Source organism: Pungitius pungitius, chromosome 21 (assembly GCF_949316345.1).
Source record: "Pungitius pungitius chromosome 21, fPunPun2.1, whole genome shotgun sequence".
Classification (NCBI taxonomy): Eukaryota; Metazoa; Chordata; class Actinopteri; order Perciformes; family Gasterosteidae; genus Pungitius; species Pungitius pungitius.
The window spans coordinates 16071172-16089353 of record NC_084920.1 but is presented as its reverse complement, the minus strand read 5'-3'; the positions used below and the strand labels follow the sequence as shown (position 1 = coordinate 16089353).

Genomic DNA, 18182 nt, shown 5'->3' with positions numbered 1-18182 from the left:
AGACACATTGTCCCGTAAGGAAAAATACAACTATTGACATATGGGGCCTCAAATTACCTGTGTACACATACCTGAAGATCAGGTAGTTTCTCAGTTAAATACGACACAGCAAGGGATACTACGGTGTATCTGCTGTATTGCTCACACGACGATACCGAGAAAACCGGCTCAAATTCTGGCCGACAGGCCTTGAATATTGCATCTTGTTGTCCACTGTATTTGAAACTGGAGAGCATTTGAGTGCGGACTACTTCCTCGACATTTTGTGCAGCGAGACCAACCAACGTCGTGATTGGACAGCGGGACTGCAGGGGGCGGGTCCTCGGCCTCACCATCTGCGCTGTGATTGGAGCGGGGTTAGATAGTGGGAAGTGCCCCGTACGCCGGTGTCTCCCTGGTTGCGCAAGACGCCATTTTGGAGTGACAGTGAAAGATAACGGAAAGATCGAGAAGCTGTCTTTCTAAAGGTAATAACCCGCACAAACGCTCCGTTTCTCGGCCAAAAATGCTATGCGGCGTGGACCGAATGCCGCACGGTGCGAGGAGCCGGCTTTCGCTGTCGATTAACCCTGACATCACGGTGCTCCATCGTTACTGTGACGCGGCATTTAGCTAACGACAGGTACTTGTTAGCCACCGCGCTAAAGCAGCTCCAGTTACCCGACGAATCAAAGAGGTTTTCATTGACGTTTTAAACAAAACACTGGACTTAAACCCCCCTCATGGGTTTCCCCAACGTGTCGCCGTTAGATGTGTCGGAAACGTGTGGCCGTGGGGTTTTAAACGGCGGTGCTCTGTCGACCGAGAGCCTACGCGGAATTTGTGTCGCTGCCGTGAGAGGCAAGCTCACACAAGCTAGTGAGCTAACGAGCCGAAGCATCCGCCCTTAGGCACGCTCGCGTCGATCTGCCCCCGGTGTTAGTAACCATCTTACGCTACCTAATATAATAAAGGCCCGCTCCCGCACTCGTTTTACTGTACGTTCTCCCCGCGATGTCCCGTACGTAGCAGCACTGTCGGCCTTTCGCTAAGGTCGAGGTGTTGTTAGCGAGCTAGCGCCTAGCAACGGCTAACGTCATCCCCACACACACAGGGAGAGTCCGCCAGCTGGAACAGGCCTTTCTTATCTGGTGATCAGCTAGCTAGCTATCCGGTTTATCCGGGTTAACAACGTAGCCGCTCCTGGACGTGTGATCTATTGTAGCTTGTGCTATTGTGGACATGTGCGACGTTAAATGCTATGCAGGGAAACGTTAGTTAACGCATAAGGCTAACCTGACATGTTGTAAGAGTATCACGTTAGCCGTTAAACGATTAGCTTAACGTTAAGTAAACATCTCGTTTGTGTTTCTACCATGTTGGATTCCGTGTGTCCTTCTTTTGATTGAACGAAAATGCCTTCTACCGACCGAACCTACTGCTGTCATCAACCTGTAGTATTCGGATATTGTGCTTGAGTAAACGTAACGTTAATACTACGTTTAAAAGAAATACGTAGTTACAAGTAAAAGGCCTCCATTCCATACCTTCCTTGGCACGGAACCATACCTCGGCAACAAAAGTGAAATAACTCATTTTGTTGGCGATTTAAACATATTTATACACAGTTACTACTTGATTTAACCTATTGATGTTTTTAAGCGTTCAACACTTTAATGTTGCAGCTGGTAAAGGTGGGGGCTTAATATTAATACCTTAAGTGTACAAAATACTACCGGGCAGCTTAATCGTAAAGATAGGAAATTATATAAGTGTAGGAAGTTATATAAGTGTAGCAGTAAGTGCAAATGCTTTAAATTGTAACTAAAGTACTTATTGCACCACTGTCATCCTGTTTTGACATTGGTGTAAAGTTGAGTAAGTTTATTTGTGCCATTAATAACTACGTATGAGGAAGAAAATGAATTGCGAACTTCTCTCCAGTCTTTGTATCCGTGGGGCCTTTTCCTATTTTACTCTGTTGTGTGTGTTTGTATTTATATAAATGTCCCCATTCTAAATGAGTAAAGAATCTACCGTAGTCTGTTATTGATCTTGATGGTAAAGTTTCCTCTTGGCCACACTGCAGACGTTCCTCTGCTGACCCGGTTTCCTTCTCTACTTTGACAGCTTCGTCACCATGGGGAATGTATTCACAAGCTTATTCAAAGGCCTGTTTGGCAAAAAAGAGATGAGGATTCTCATGGTTGGGCTCGATGCTGCTGGAAAAACCACCATCCTATATAAACTGAAGCTTGGAGAGATAGTCACCACCATTCCCACCATTGGTACGGATATCTTCTTCTTGTTTAAATCCACTGTGTTCACTGTCGAGGGGCTTTTTGTTGTCAACTGGTTGTGTATAGTACTTGCTAGTCTCTAATTTTGATATTATTACTATATATACTATATCTTTTGAACTTCCCTATTTACGATACCTCACTGTAAAACATTTTTCACACTATCCCCTGTACAAGAAATGAAAATCCTTTCAGCATAAACCCATTGAAATACGATCATTGCTACATCCCTGTCAATCTTTGAGTTATTTAGTATTTGGCCACTCATCAGTGTTCCTCCTTCTGTCCAGGTTTTAATGTTGAAACTGTAGAATACAAGAACATCAGCTTCACAGTGTGGGATGTGGGCGGTCAGGACAAAATCAGGCCGCTGTGGCGCCACTACTTCCAGAACACTCAAGGTGAGTTTGTGTGTGTGTGTGGGTGTGTGTTTGTGTGAGGGGGGCTGCTGTGTTTGAGCATGCAGCAGTGTCCGTGAACATTACTGCCTATAGGTGGCCTCGTTGGTGCATAAAGAATGATCTTAAAATGAGTCAACCAGTGACTCAGACACCATTGTTGGCAAAGGGATTATTGTGTGACTCCTCTCCTGTTTCCTGAAATTGAATTCATCCGATTGTGTGAAGACCCAGTCGGGTGTTTCCTGCTAATGATGCAACACGCGTCTAAATCCCCAACCAAACTGGTGTTCTGTGCTAGTTTTTAAAATAATTTGTCCGTTGTGATTTCAGCTTCTCCCCGTAGACGCTTTTTAGCTTCAGCTTTTCGGTTTTATTCCCTCGAATACACCAAAAATTCCAGCTGCAGCAAACACCCCCATCCACACGTTGAGCATCCAAGTGTGAAATTGAACCTGTGAATCCATCTCTTTGGTGTTGAAGATTGGGTACAGCTCCATTTGATAGAAAACACAAAGGACACTGCATGCGATACTTGAGAATCTATTGGTTTCCGCCGCATGTAAAGATGTTGTTTAAGCAGACCCAGTGAATTTGGTTGTTTTAGCACATTTTGAGAGATGTGGTTATTTATGAATCATATTTCATGATTTTAAAATCATTGGAAGTATACCAACCAATAGCAGAGCCCAGGATTCTTTGAGAAACAGTTGAACTTCTGCCACCCAGAATTATTCAGATACTTGTTATTTTCACTTTTTCAAGACAGTCTCAGTTTCAGGAATCAAAACCTTAAATAATAGTGTGTTACTGTTTGTTAGTTTGATACCACGTAAGAGATTGTGACGCTTTCAGTGGGGATCGGTGAACTCGACACACTGTGTGTGTGTGTGTGTGTGTGTGTGTGTGTGTGTGTGTGTGTGTGTGTGTGTGTGTGTGTGTGTGTGTGTGTGTGTGTGTGTGTGTGTGTGTGTGTGTGTGTGTGTGTGTGTGTGTGTGTGTGTGTGTGTGTGTGTGTGTGTGTGTGTGATCCCGCCGGGATGCTGGTGTCGACTCCTTTACAGGCTGCTGCCGGTCATGTGACCACTTCGGCTTTAACAATAACTTGTTTGTCCATGTAGTAAACCACAGGGAAGAGTTAGCGTGCTCTAGGTTCAGCAGATCTCTCTAACACCAACTACCGACAGAATCACACAACATCTAAGAAAAGCGTCACTCATAAAGTGTGTCTGCTTGTGTCCCGCATCATCTAAGAGTTTTGAGTTTGCAAATCCAAGTTTATTTTCAAGTTTACGTTTCTGGCTGAATTTGTTTTTAAATCAAGGCAATAAAGCCACAAGTTTTTATCGGCAAGAACAAAAAACACGTGTGTGTGTGTGTGTCATTTTTTCCAATGTATTAATTGGTGTTTTGCATGCAGGGCTCATCTTTGTGGTGGACAGCAACGACAGGGAGCGAGTGAACGAGGCAAGAGAGGAGTTGTCCAGAATGCTGGCAGAGGACGAACTCAGAGACGCCGTGCTGCTCGTCTTTGCAAATAAACAGGTGAGGCCCCCTTTGTCTCAACTTTTATACGCTTTACAATCACAGAGTCTGTCGTGCCTCACGTCGAGCGATCGAAGTTCAGGAAGGTCCGGATGAGAGTTGTTCTGGTATCGGAAGCCAAATTCGCCGGATCAGATATCAGCAACTGTGCGAGTCTGATGTCATGTTGTATAATTTATCTGCCCATTCATGCTACCTGATCTCTACTGAGCATGTGACGTATTCTAACTACAAAACAGTGTTCAAATCAAGGTGGAGCTAATATTTGCTGCACTGTGATGCGTTCAAGCTCCACTCAGCAAAACAGAGTATTGGATATAATGTCATTATGTGTTTAAATGGACTCTAGTAAAATGCAGTTTACAGATTGTTTCAAGACGTTCACACAGCAACATGAAATAGATGTCAGAGATGAATTATGAGCTTTATCCATCTATGTGAGTAACATTGTGACCCCTCCCTCGTCTCCCAGGATCTCCCCAACGCTATGAACGCTGCAGAGATCACAGATAAGCTGGGCCTGCACGCCCTCCGCCAGCGCAACTGGTACATCCAGGCCACGTGCGCCACCAGCGGGGACGGCCTGTACGAGGGCCTCGACTGGCTCTCCAACCAGCTGAAGAACCAGAAATGATCCATTCCAACTTTTTTTTTTTTTTTGAAGTATTTTTTTGTTTTGTTTGTTGTTTATTTTTTTTCTGTTTCAATACAACGGCAGCACCGGACCCAGGCCCCCCCCAACACCACCACCCTCTTGCCCCCATCTGACCCCCGCCTCATCTTCATCCCCAGGTCTTTCTATTAAGAACTTCCTCCATGCCCCCAGCCCCCTCTCCCCCTCCTGCTTTCTGCCCTCGTCAGTACCCTCAGGGCTGTAGCCTGTGCTGCTTGTGTTTGTGGGCGTGCGTGCGTGCGCGTGTGTGTGTGTACCCTGTGTGTTCAGCGAGTGTGTGTGTGTGTGAAGGCGTCTCTGTGTATGTTGGCTGGGATTGGGAGTGACCTGGCGTGCCTTTTACACACCTCCTGTGGAATGAGCAGTCTGGTTTTTGAGCCCCTTTCTCCATCCACCAAACTCAGCCTCTGCCTCACTCAGAACCTCCGTCTCCCCCCCAAGTCTTGCACGCCCCCCACACCCTCTCCACCCTTACTTTCCAGGGGAAGCATGGTTTTCATACGGCAAAGAAAGAGCAAGGGTGCAAGCTCCCTCCCCGCCTCCCCCCCCCCTGTAGTATATATATATCTATGTTAACTAGACAATGTTCACCTGATGTAGACTGAATGCTAAATGTTCATTTTAAACCTTTTTTTATTTTGAAACTTCAAACCCACTAGTAAGAGATTCAGTAAATTGCATCTTAACCTGTATCAGGTCGAAGCAAATAAAAAAAGGACAAATAACCCTCCACAACAACAACAACAACAACCTGCCCATCCTTGGTCATTCTGGTGTCATTTGAAAATCATGCTGTTTGTTTTATTATTATTATTATTATTATATTGGAATATAACGGATTATTCTTAGCAATGGTTCTCCATTGAACTCTACCTTTATCCCCCCCCCCCCCCCCCCACCCCCCAGCAGGTGAGACTGTGAAGCACAAAGCAAGCCAACAATTTAAAAATTAATGAAACTAGAATCATAGAGTATATACGTAATTTTTGGGGGTAGTTAACATTGAATTCTCTGGATTCAATGTTGAAGTCGACCTTCGGTACAAAGAATCAGGAAACCAGGTTATTTCACAAAGCTTCACATGCTATTCCTTTAAGACATGTTACACGTGGCTTTCTTTTCTTTTTCTGTAACTAGTTTTTGCGTTTCTACTCGTACTTTTCACTGCTGAACCAAATGCATTTCTAGCAGTAAGACAAATCCTGTACAGGAAGTAGTGAGTCCCGGACGGGCCCGAGGAGGCCGACCTCCTCTCCAACGGTTTGGCAGTTTAACTTTTTCGAGACCTGAAAAAAAAGCATCCTGTTGTTGTGATGTTTTGGGGGTGAAAGTGAAGGAATTGGCACCAAATATGAAGGCTCTTTAACTGTGAACCACCCGGACCCGAGTGAGTGAGTGAGTGAGGGGGGGGGGGGGGGGGGGACTCGCTGCGGGTCGCCGGGCGCTGACAGGCTACAACACATCACGGCGCCGCGTAACTTCATGAATGGAATTAAAGAATCAAGGCGACGGGTCACCCCCGACCCGGCGGTCGGGGGCCTCAGCGGGTGTTCTCGGTGTCGGAGACGTGGGGGGGTGAAGATGGCACTTGTGTCGAGAATGATTGTAAATCTGTAACGTTCCCCTGTAAACTGTTTCTGTGGGGATTTCCTGAACACATTAATAAACATGATTTGATCCAACACTTCACCCTCAGTGTGTTACTTAATTTACCAATTACTACCACAATGAATGGTTCTTTCCATCAGTGACCCTTAGTTTATAAAAACCTTTTTATTCATTACGAGTCCCAAACTCAAGGTATTTACACTAAAATGCAAAAAACGTTGAGCTTTTTAAAACAACTTAATTGCATATTAATGTAAGTTCATGGTAGAAGAAATATAAAGTACTACTGGAAATGCATTAAAATGTGAACGACCATCATTCAAAATCGTTAAAAGTGCAGAAATCACAATATTATTGGGTTATTGATACATGAATGTGTTAATGTCACATTTTGTTCTAGTCTGTATACATGCAATGTTCGTAAGTGAATTTTAATAATAAAGAGTAAAAATAAAGTGCAGCAATAAGTAGGAAAAAATGAAATACTCAGTTAAAGTTTCTTAATACATTTAGCAAATAACGCATTGCAGGAGTTGGTTCTAGATTATTAACAGCAGGTTAATTATTAATGTTGACTCAATAAAAGCGTATTCACAGGTCTGTAAATATTTAACTGGTTTAATTTTAAATGAAACTAATACAGTACTTTAGAATATTTACTGAGTATATTAAAACAACATGTAGCCGGAAAGTGCACGCGCGCGCGCCCGCACGCTCATCATTTTGAACCCATTAACACACAGGAGGAGGAGGAGGAGGAGGAGGGGTTTGCAGCGCACACCTGATAGACAGGCCCCGCCCACTCCTCCACTCAGGTAATAATTGTCCCTCCGCGTCCTCGTTCACCACCGGTTAAAAACGGCTCCAAGCTCCCACCGCGTCGTACGTCGAGGTCCCGGCTGAAACCCGCCGACGGAGCACAGGTGCGTTCTGGCGTCTCCCGGCATGCTGGTAAAGTGGTTCCGACAGGTGCTGGCCCGGGTTTGTTTCTACGCTCGACGCGGCTTTATTGAAGATGAGTTTATTTTCTCCATGAGTTTGTGACGCTTTTAGAGCAAGTTGGACTTTTGAAGACAACGCGGCCAACAGAGCGCTGATAAACCAACGTAGTTTCACACGGCGCGTGGGTTTTTAGCAGAGGTGGCGTAAATCCCAGTCACGTGTCTGATAACAGGTGTCTGCTGTGCACGTGTAATGTTTGGTGTGAGGTGACCCATATCCAGGAGGATCCTTATCGTTGGTACCTTGGTACCGACGGATCTTCACATTAAGGCTGATTTCTCTATTAGAAGTTGCTGAATCAAGCAAAGTCTTTGCACACAATTTACAGGGATCGATCATTTTCAGGAAAGAAACTTCTTTTTGGCGCCGATCATTCCTGACTAAGGATTTGCTGCTTTTCCTTTTCTTTGGGTTTCAATGGATGGTGGGATTTCCACAAATTTTGGACATTTGACAGTACACAGAAATGTTATACTTTTATAGAATTCATAGGAAGCCATTTTGATCATTTATAATCTGGTTTAAACTTTTTCAACAAATTGAGCAGAAGTCATTTTCACCTGTTTTTCTGCACAAAGAGGCCACTTTGGTAACTTTTTAAATTTAATCCTTAATCTGATTAAAATGAATTCCATCTGGACGTTCCTTCCTATGAGTCCGGTCTGCTCCTGTAGTTTGGGGTTTGTTTTCATAAACCAGAAGTGACAGAGTTTCATAAAAGATTGTCAGACTTTGCTAAAACAACAACACTGTTGAGTCACACTTTCGTCTCTGGAAATAGACTTTGGATCAGAGCCAGAGAGCTATTCCTAACCTGGAGAGACACAAGGTGTGTCTGAATATTTAACTTAATTCTAAGCTGTGACTCATTTACATTTAAAAATATTTCTTAAATTAGCATGCTTGACCTGAAGGGATTATTTGTTTTGTTTGTGCTTCTGCTGCAGATGATCATTTCAAATGTGTATTTACAAAATTTTGATTCAGTAAAACACTGTTTTTCTCTGCAGGAGGACGAGCTAGCAGCCCTGCTAACGGCTAACTAGCTTCAGGAACAGTGTGATGCATTCAGGCTCTGTTCAGTTAAAATAAACCTTGTAACTGTATTTCATCTGTAATTAGTTTTGGTGAGAAACTAATCGGATGCTTTCAAATGAATATTGGAGGTTAAATTACTGCTGTAATCAAACAGTGCCGATCTGCTTTTGGAGGCTGCTGAACCCCGGACCCCCCTCTCGCCGCGATGGAGGTGGAAGATTCCTGGAAGGAAGCGTTGGACAGCTCGGAGGAGACGTCCGGCGACGCTGAGGCGCTGCTGGGTAGCTCCGCCCAGAATCTGTCGCTGCAGCCGCCATCTCCGCCAGAGGCCGACGCTCCGCCCATCCGGCGCTCCCAGCCAATCGTCATCACCGTGAACCGGTACGTACGTCTACTTTATGGTCAAACTCCCATGATGACCCCCCCCTATACGTCATATTTCTATAGTCTTCAAGTGCTTTTACCTACTAAAGGAAGCGCTGATTAAACATGTAAACTGAAATAGTCGCGCATTTATTTTCAGCAGCGGATTAAACCTTTTGTGTCACTGTAGGTTTTTTGGAAAAAGAAATCCAGATTATCCTGGATAATCCAGGAATTCCTGAGATTATCACTGCATGTCTTTAATGGCACGCAATGACTTCATATTCTGTCAAGGTCGTGTGTAGTTTGTGTCTCTGACGTCATGTTTCTGTCTTCAGGGCGAAGGGCGTAGATTCCCTCTCTTCCTCCGTACCGAACCCTTTCCCCGAGCTGTGCAGCCCCTCAAAGTCTCCGGTGCTCGTCGGTTCGTTTCCCCCCCCGACCAGCAACAAACACGTGAGTCTCAAAGTCTTCTTGCTGGCAACCAACCAACCAATTCATTCATCCTGTTGTCTGAGGAGCAAAGTGTATTTTCATCCCCCACTCGAAATAGTCTCCTAAAATGTGCTCTTTTCTCTCTGAGTAACATTGAGTAAATTACACTGCTGAGCTTGAAGAGCCTGTTTTTAGTGATCTTCATCAACTTGTGGTGGGTTCAGGGTTTGCATTGTTGCAGTTTCTTCACCGCGAGAAAAACATTTCTTTAGTTTCATCGTCTCAAGGCGTGTTTTGCTGTTGACGGGTCACGCCCGCCGTGTTAATCCCGCCGAGAACCGGATCCCGTAAATGTGTCTCGACCTGTTTACCAACCTGTGGGGCGGAGTCGGGTCCTGACGGACGGGGAGGCTGCGTTGCCACGTTGACGTCATTGCAAACATGTCCGTAATTACGGAAAACTAATGTGTGTTGTTGTGGCTCTGTGCCGAGGCATTCCACAAGCCAGCATGGACATTTACATTTTCACAGGATTCCCAAACTCCTCCAACTGGTCCTGGGTCAATAAAAACTCAAAATGTATGCATTCTGAAGTGGGGTTTATTATTTTTAGTGCATTGCCTACACTTCAATTTATATATGAGAATGGGCACATTTAGAACATGGTTTCGAGGACAACATTGACCATTAGAGGTCACATCTAACAGAATGGTGTAATTTCTCCAAAAAAAACGACAACATACTGTTACGATGCTACTCGTTTTTTGGGTAACTTCCAATCCTCCATTACTCGGCTAACGTTACATTAACAGGTTATAAAAGGATAACATATATTGAAGCCTCGTAAAGTAAGCTCATTAAGGATGCGTTTCAGTCTCTTCTCTCCTTTATGCTTCTATTGCTGCTGCCAAAAGCTCTTTCTACCAGTCCAGAATTGCGCCTACTCTATAAAACTTTTCAATCTTCTCAAACCTCCATCGAACCCCTCACAGTCCTCCTCCTTCCAAGAGCTGACATGCGCTCTTTCTCTAACTCACCTCGATCGCCCTCGCTTCCCTCTTTCACCCCCGTCTCCTAAACAAGTTCTTACCTTAGTAACCTCTGCCCTCTCGACCCCATATTCTACAATCTATCGATCCTGACCTTCTTCCTTTTCTCACCTGTCTCATTAACAATGCTGTTATCTGGCTGTTTTCCAAACTCTTGCCTCCTTCAGAGAAGAAACTCAACCTTTCTGAAGAAAACTACTACAGACCGGTCTCTTCTTCCCTTTCTGTCAAACTATTGATCGTGCAATCTATCTCCACCGTAACGACCTCCACCAGTCAGGCTTCAAGGTGGGCCTTTCCACAGAGACTGCTCTCCTCGCTGTCTCAGAGCATCTCCACGCTGCTGGAGCCGAAGCTCTGTCCTCAGCCTTCTGGACCGTTCTGCTGCGTTTGACACAGTAAACCACCAGATCCTTATCTCCTCCCTTCAGGAACTTGGTGTCACAAGCTCTGCTCTCGTCCTACCTTGATGGTCGCACCTATCGGGTAACCTGGAGAGGTTCAGTGTCGGAGCCTTGTCCTCTTACTACTGGAGTTCCTCAGGGCTCCGTCCTGGGTCCTCTTCTCTATCTACACCAACTCTCTCGGCTCTGTCATTCGCTCACATGGCTTCTCCTACCACAGCTATGCTGATGACATCAAACTACTTCTCTCCTTCCTCACTCGGGTGACGGCCCAGATCTGCCTGTCTGACATCTCAGTGGATGTCCTCTCACAATCTGAAGATCAAAACTGAACTAAATCCTTTTCCCGGAAAATATCCTCCGATCCCGGACTAGACTAAACCTCCACTAAAACACTGTAGACCTTAAACTGTCCTTTATAATGACTATCTATGACAAGTTGTAAATCTGCTTATTTGATAAGTTGCACTTTCTTGTTCTTTTGCGTTTAACTCTATGGTTGAAATGCACTCATTAGTTACTTTGGATGAAAGCGACATAATAATAATAATATAATGTAATAGTTATTCGCCGACTCAGCGTTTTACTTTATCTCTCGGGTGTCACATGGCAGCACAGAAACATGCCGTCATGACACCTGATGACCTGAACCCGTCTCGGCCTCTTTTTAATCTGGAGAAACATCTCTCCAACAGAAGGTGAATTTTGGGAGGGGTTGGTTGGTGGTCAACCAGTTGTTTCTTTAAGCAGCAGACAGAATCTTGGCACCGCTCATTGGTTTTATTTTAATCTTAATTTTTATTTAGTCCTTTTGAAGCAGCTGTGAAGCTCTTTGTATTCAGTTACTCCGATAACTAACCTTTTGTATTAACTTCATTTAAAAATTTGTCACTGAATTAATTGTACATTTTACTGACACCACTGAAGTACTAATTCTAAACTTCTTTGAGGGATTATAAATTGGTCAAAACGCCATTTTATTTTGAGGTAAGCTATTTGTAGGGTTGTCAATAGATTAGAATAGAACAAAATTAACCAATTCTTTGCACATTTTGAAATTCATTAATCTCTATTAATGTGTCAATCTTGAGTAATCACTTTATAATTAAACTTATTTTAAACGCCTAACTACTCACATTTTAGCATCCTGGAGACCAAATTCCACCTGGTGGGACATGTTGAACTAGCGACTCTTCCTGTTGTCCTCGTGCACTTTGCTCTCAACGCCATCATTTAACGGCTGAGTTAAAAGTAAAAAAGCCAAAAATCTCCCACATTTAGCAGGATGTTTTCAAACCAGTCTTTTAGGGATAGTGGTGTCCTCTGTAGACTGGGCCGCACAGGGTAATGTTGGATGTTGACATGGAAGTAGCCTAGCAGCTAGCTTAGCCTAGCAGCTAGCTTAGCATAGAAGCTAGCTTAGCATAGCGGTGCATTATGTGATCTGTTTGACACATGGAGGAATTCCTCTGGAAGTAAAACAATATACAGCAAAGAACTGCAAAGCAAAAAGCTCTTGTTGTAACTCACAGCAGCTAGCGGCCGTTCAGGTAACCTCTGTGGAAACTACATGACTTCTTTTTTTTTTTTTTTGCATTAATTCGGCCACATTAACCGTATAGATATTTTTATTTTGACAGCCCTAATTTGTAGAAGCATTTTTACATACTCTTAGTTTGCTACAGAAGCTTTATAAACTAGTCCTTTGGACCTTCATGAAGAGCATCAGTGGAGAAAACTCGTATTAAAAGTGTACACAATGAACAATTACAGCCTTCCTCAGTACAATTTGAGAGTGCCTTAATTATTAAATGCCCCTGCCATCAGCTGATCAAGGTGTACGGCGAGGACAGCCACAGCCGGTCGGTGTGGGTTTCTCGAGGCGCGACAACCAGGGAGGTTTGTCACATGCTGGTCCAGACGGCTCACTGCAGCGACCAGGAGAACTGGGCCCTCCTGGAGGTCCACCCCACGCTGGGTTTAGGTAACGTTTTAGGACCAACAGGGAATCTTTTGCCAAGTGCTACGAAAACAATAAACACCTGAAATATTCAGCTGTCATTTTATTTTTTTTCTAGAGCGATGTCTGGAGGACCACGAGGTCGTGCTGGAGGTTCAGGCCACCTGGGCACTCAAAAGCGACACCAGGTTCGTTTTCTGCAAAAACTACGCCAAGTACGAGTTCTTCAGGAAGCCGATGGTATGCAGTCCAACTACTATCTTGCACACTTTTGCCTTTCAAGGTGTTCCTCGTGTGACAAACCTTTTGGGAAAGCCATGATTCTTGTAATTCAACATGTGGAAACTATTTGAGAATGCAATCACTAGTTGGTAAAATGAATAACCTTTCTGCAGACTACAAACACGAAATAACAAACCAAATGTAGGAAAGTCTTAAGGCTGCATTCTCCCAAGTGACCACTAGGGGCAACCACATCCTCTTGCTTAAAGTAAATGATCCCACAAAAGGTCCTTGCTACATTTTCAGAAGTTGAACTTTGTGCTTATCTTAAACTGACTAAGCAAGAATGGAGGGAAATAAAAAAACTCACCCGTCATTCACACGCATGCCACAGTCCACCTGTTGGTTTGATTGGCAGGTTGTGTGCTGCGGCGCCTCCAGGTGTTTCATTACATCGCGTTTGTCACCTGTCAGAACGTGACGGAGCGCACAGAGCCGCTTTTGACGCTGTGTCTGTACTCGGAATCTAAATAATTTTAACCGTTGTGTTCTACAGGTCGAGGAATGTTCTTTAGACTTGTACAGGGTGTCATCTGTTTGATTCCCATCAATGAAATTTAGTTAAGCATAACTTTTTTTTCCTTTAAGTAATTGTCAATTAACTAACCCTCTGAATCAGATTCTCTAAGGCTTAATTTTCACTAATGTAAATGTCTCCATGGAAATGTTACCATCCTGGCTAGATGCAAATGAATGTGTTTAAACGTTATTCCAGGCCTTCTTCCCAGAGAGCATGATCTCTGACAGCGCTGACGACAACAAGGGGATGACGTCATCAGACCTCATCCAGGTGAGTCAGGGACTAGTCAGGTGTTTTCATTCTGTTTCTTTCTTAGAAATTACTTTTTAGATGCCAACCTAAATTTTATTTTTGGCTTTCAAATCCTCACAGATCCTGTGCAAATCCTTAGATTCTAAGAACACACTTTATGTAAGACAAAATACTGCATGGCCTCCATTCAGCCTGTTTTAAACACCAGCAATAGTTTAATCAATGTTTATAGTTGTAACTACTGTAGTTTTGGTTAAAGCAATGAGCTGTAATGTTACTGTTCTCATACTAATATGAACAGTTCAATGTCTTAAGTGCAAACGACGCCACATCGTTTGAAAGAAATAAAAGTTTCAGCCTGCAGGGCCTAACTTTATAGACAAACAAGTAAAACAATGATGTGGCAGGCTAGTCCATTTTGCCTAAACTCAATGCTTAATATCTGTTGGCAGGACCCTGGATGCAGTTTGTTACTGAAGCATAAACGTCTCAGTCATTACGTAGCACATTGGTTACTTGGTAAACTGGCATATTTTGAGTCCTTGTTTATTTGTGCACAGAAAGCTAATTTATTAAAGCAGGATGTCCTCAAGCACACCATAAAAGTTAATACTGAGCATTAAAAAAAATCAACTATTTTAAAGATGCAATGCAGCACATCCTGGGTTCCTTTGCAGAGGATGTAGCTAGCTGTTGTAAACAATTTTTTTTCTTTCTTTCAAGCAGTCCATTTTAAATGTGTTAAATGAAAGGATCACACGTGCACTCTAGAGCGAGGCCATTGAGTCCACACGACTTGGCTGCTCAAGACCCTTTCACATCCATCACAGGTGTTCAGGGTGAACCTGCTTTCATCGGTGTGTAAAGCACAGTAGCAAACATGCAAATTGGGTTCTATGCAAACGGGACTAGAGGTTCGGTGCTGGCTGTGAGCACGGAGCCTCATGGAGTCTGTTTCTGATGGTTTGGGCAGAGACATTCCCAGTGGGCCTGCTGGAGGTCATTCTGTAGGATCAGTGCTAAAACGGTTCCTCATGCACACAGCAGTATACATCAGTCCTGCTGATGTATATAGAATGTAGCTTCAAATATAATACCTCTGTCCTGAATATATTTCACTGTAAATGTGGTGGTGGATGGACTTCACTCAAGAATAAATGGTTCCTCAGAACCTGCTGGTGTCTGGGACCTGTCCAGAGATCCAGGGCTTCCTGCAGGTCAAAGAGCCCAGCCGCAAATCCTGGAAGAAGGTCTATTTCTTCCTCCGCCGCTCCGGCCTCTACTGCTCCAACAAGGGCTCCTCCAAGGTGGGTGGGTGGGTGGGTGGAGTCCCACTTTGAGGCCACGCTGCGTTCTTTAAGCGTGTGATGTTGAACACCTACACCCCCCCCCCCCCAGGAGCCTCGACACCTGCAGTACGTCGCTGATCTGGACGACTTAAACGTTTTCACGGTGGTGAACGGCCGAAAACTGTACGGAGCGCCATCGGACTTCACCTTCAGCATCAAGGTAACTGCTGCCTTTTATCCTCTAGTTTGAGCTCCAGTGGCCACCTGTTTAAAGAGAGCGGATTAACAAAAGGAACCTGTATACGGACGCTTTCATTGTAGATGTACACACGTTTCAGAATATTCTGTTCATGTGTTGGTCCTCCTCAGTGAACAGAACTTTTTGGGTTCTGTGTTTTTTGTGTGCAGCCTACCAAAAATCCCCCCCGACTTCAGGACCTGAAGATCTTGAGTGGCGACAGCGAACAGACTCGAACGTGTTGGACATCGGCTTTCAGGCTCTTCAAGGTCCTTTATTCCTCAAACAGGTTCTCTCCTCATCTTCAACCAGTGGGCTGATCCTCTTTATTCATAAAATCCCCTCTTTATCGTTATCAGTACGGGAAGCAGCTCCAGTCCAATTACCAGCTGTCAAAGGCGCCCCCGGAAGCAGCCAAAGATGTGAAGGTGAGCTTTTCCTTCAGGTGACGTAGTTCTGTAGCGACGCGTCACGTTGACTCCGTTTGTCTCTGAAAGCAGGCGAAGTCGGAGGCCAGTCTGGTGGCCATGGACTTCTCAGGGAAGACTGGAGGACGCGTCATCCAGAACCCTGTGGAGGCCCAGAGCGCCGAGAGGGAGGAGGGACAAGCGTGGAGGGTGAGGATGGCTCCATCTCTAAATGAATGTTTATGAGAATAGAGACGCCGGTCCTTCTTAAAGTAAAGGACTGAACATTGGTGACGTTTGTGCTTCTCTTCCAGAGGAGAGAAGCTCTGAGGAGCAGTCTGCCGAACCTCAACACTGCAGCCAAATCCTCCAGTAAGTCCATCAGAGTCCTTCTGGACCATATCTGTGTGCTCCTCACATCTGAGCTGCCTTTATCAATGTTTGAGGTGGAATTTGTTCATCAAGGATCTTCCATCCCTTTAATGCTCCTCGAGGAGGCCTAAGAGAAGGAAACGCTGTCCATGAATAAAAGACACTGCTCTACCGCCGCTTCTAAAAAAAAAAAAAGTTTCCTCTTCACGTCACGGGTCCCCAAAAGCATCCTTCCTCAAAACATGAGCCTCCTCCAGATGCATTTAAGGAATTGAGACTTCCTGAGTAAGCAGAAAGGAGAGGCCTCCTCCCACTCGCCCTCTTGTGTTTGTTAGCGGCCGTCCACAAGTCCCAGCCCTGGTTCCATGGCCGCGTGTCCCGGAAGGAGACGCAGAGGCTGATAGAGAAGCAGGGCCTCGTGGACGGGTGAGTCGAAGGTGACGGCAGCGTCGGTTTGTACCAACGGTTTAGTTCCTTGTTCCTAGTGTGAGAGTCTGCTGTTTAGGATGTTCCTGATCCGTGAGAGCCAGCAGCACGCCAAGTGCTTTGTCCTCTCACTGTGCTACAAGCTGAAGACCAAACATTACCTGGTGATCCCTGTGAGTTCAAATCAGAGAAATAAGCCCCCCCCCCCCCCCTTTTACTGTGCGAGCTAATGGTGATTGTGTGTCCCAGTGCGAGGACGACGGCCGGAGGTACTTCACCATGGACGACGGCGTGACCCTCTTCATCGACCTGCTGCAGCTGGTGGAGTTCCACCAAATCAACAAGGGCATCCTGCCCGTCTGCCTCAAGCACCCCTGCGTCTGTGTGGCGCTGTGAAGCCCTCCACCAATCGGACACCCGCCTCCCCGTCATGTGATCATGGAAGCTGAGCGGATGAACACTGAGGGTTTGAGAGACGTGGACTGGCGGGCGGGGGAGGGTTTACCTCCTCCTCCCCTCTCTTATGCGTTTTAATTTTTAACGTTTTAACCAACGCCTCCTTGGCCCGTCGCCGTGACTCAAGAGCTCGAGTAGTGCCCTTTGATCCGGATCCACTTTGATCTAAAGGTTCTTTTCACTGAGCGACTGAGGCCACCAGAGGGCGCTCTGACCCAATCTCCTCCCCCCCCCCCCCCTCCCTGGTGAAGACTTGAAGACATGTAGCAGAGCTCCTTAACCGCTCTGTTTAACTGGAGTGGGTTCAGGGCTCATCGCTGTATTTGCACAACGAGCTGCGTTTTGTAATGTTTAATCAACCAAATGTATTAATGCAGACTGTTTTTATGAGGATTTTTTATTTTCTTTTATTGAGGAAGACATTTTTTGGTGAAATTATTTTTTTTTTTAAGAAATAGACATTTAGTTTTCCTGCTGAATTCAACAAAGGGAACTTTCAAAGTCAACAATTATAAATATTAAGTAAAACTGAATCACATATTTAATTCTTTGGAACTTCCTTCAGAATTTTTGTTAATGGTAGTTTTCTTTTACTTTGATTATTTGCACTGACCGTTTGCCTTTTATTATGAGATGTATATTTTTTACTTGGGTTTGTTCGTGTTATACATTTGAAATTATTTTGTGGCATTTCCTAACAATTTTTTTTATATTTTTGAATAAACAGTTTCATATTAAACTTTTCCAAATATTTCAATTGTCTGACATCCAAACCAAAAAAGGGCACTTATCACAACACAAACTACCACAAGGAGTCCAATGGGACTGTATGCAAGAGGCAGCCCTCCCCTGAAGCATCCCCCTGCTTTATGGTCATCTCTAAATGGACCATAATTTACTATGCAATCATGTTGCATTAAAGACTTGACACTACATATTGAGACCATGATTACAATTTTTACTGGGGATGGAGAAGTTTAAAACTTTAATGGGTTCAGAGGTGGACATTAAAGAGACCGCACATGAAGTGTTGGCTATTTAAAACCAGATTATGCCTCCTGGTTTATGTGTTTTGCACCTGCTGCTATGGTGCTGCAGTTTAAAGTAATTTTCTATTTCTGCAACTATTAAACCTAATTACAAATGTTTGAGTATGTAATTCAGCCAATTAGTGTGTTGGTATGAT

The 18182-nt window shown here is 44.5% G+C and overlaps 2 protein-coding genes across 3 annotated transcripts; both read left to right on the top strand.

The window, feature by feature from the left end:
- Positions 1 to 351: 351 nt before the first annotated feature.
- arf2b (ADP-ribosylation factor 2b) lies at positions 352 to 6584 on the top strand. Its single transcript, XM_037462886.2, has 5 exons — positions 352 to 467; positions 2110 to 2267; positions 2570 to 2680; positions 4098 to 4222; positions 4695 to 6584. Exons 2-5 carry the CDS (start codon positions 2120 to 2122, stop codon positions 4854 to 4856), a joined length of 546 nt encoding a protein of 181 aa, XP_037318783.1. The 5' UTR covers positions 352 to 467; positions 2110 to 2119; the 3' UTR covers positions 4857 to 6584.
- A 67-nt stretch (positions 6585 to 6651) lies between these two features.
- On the top strand, positions 6652 to 17856 carry grb7 (growth factor receptor bound protein 7). 2 transcript variants are annotated; one of them, XM_062560226.1, is made up of 15 exons: positions 6652 to 7426; positions 8698 to 8924; positions 9245 to 9362; positions 12622 to 12778; positions 12873 to 12994; positions 13752 to 13826; positions 14978 to 15115; positions 15207 to 15317; positions 15506 to 15604; positions 15695 to 15763; positions 15833 to 15952; positions 16057 to 16114; positions 16450 to 16540; positions 16620 to 16713; positions 16790 to 17856. In XM_062560226.1, the coding sequence occupies exons 2-15, from the start codon at positions 8749 to 8751 to the stop codon at positions 16934 to 16936; spliced, it is 1575 nt and encodes a 524-aa protein (XP_062416210.1). In that variant the 5' UTR covers positions 6652 to 7426; positions 8698 to 8748; the 3' UTR covers positions 16937 to 17856. The 2 variants fall into 2 exon arrangements, with proteins under 2 accessions (XP_062416210.1, XP_062416211.1); XM_062560227.1 differs by having other exon boundaries at positions 6652 to 8924; positions 15836 to 15952; positions 16790 to 17855.
- Positions 17857 to 18182: the final 326 nt, after the last annotated feature.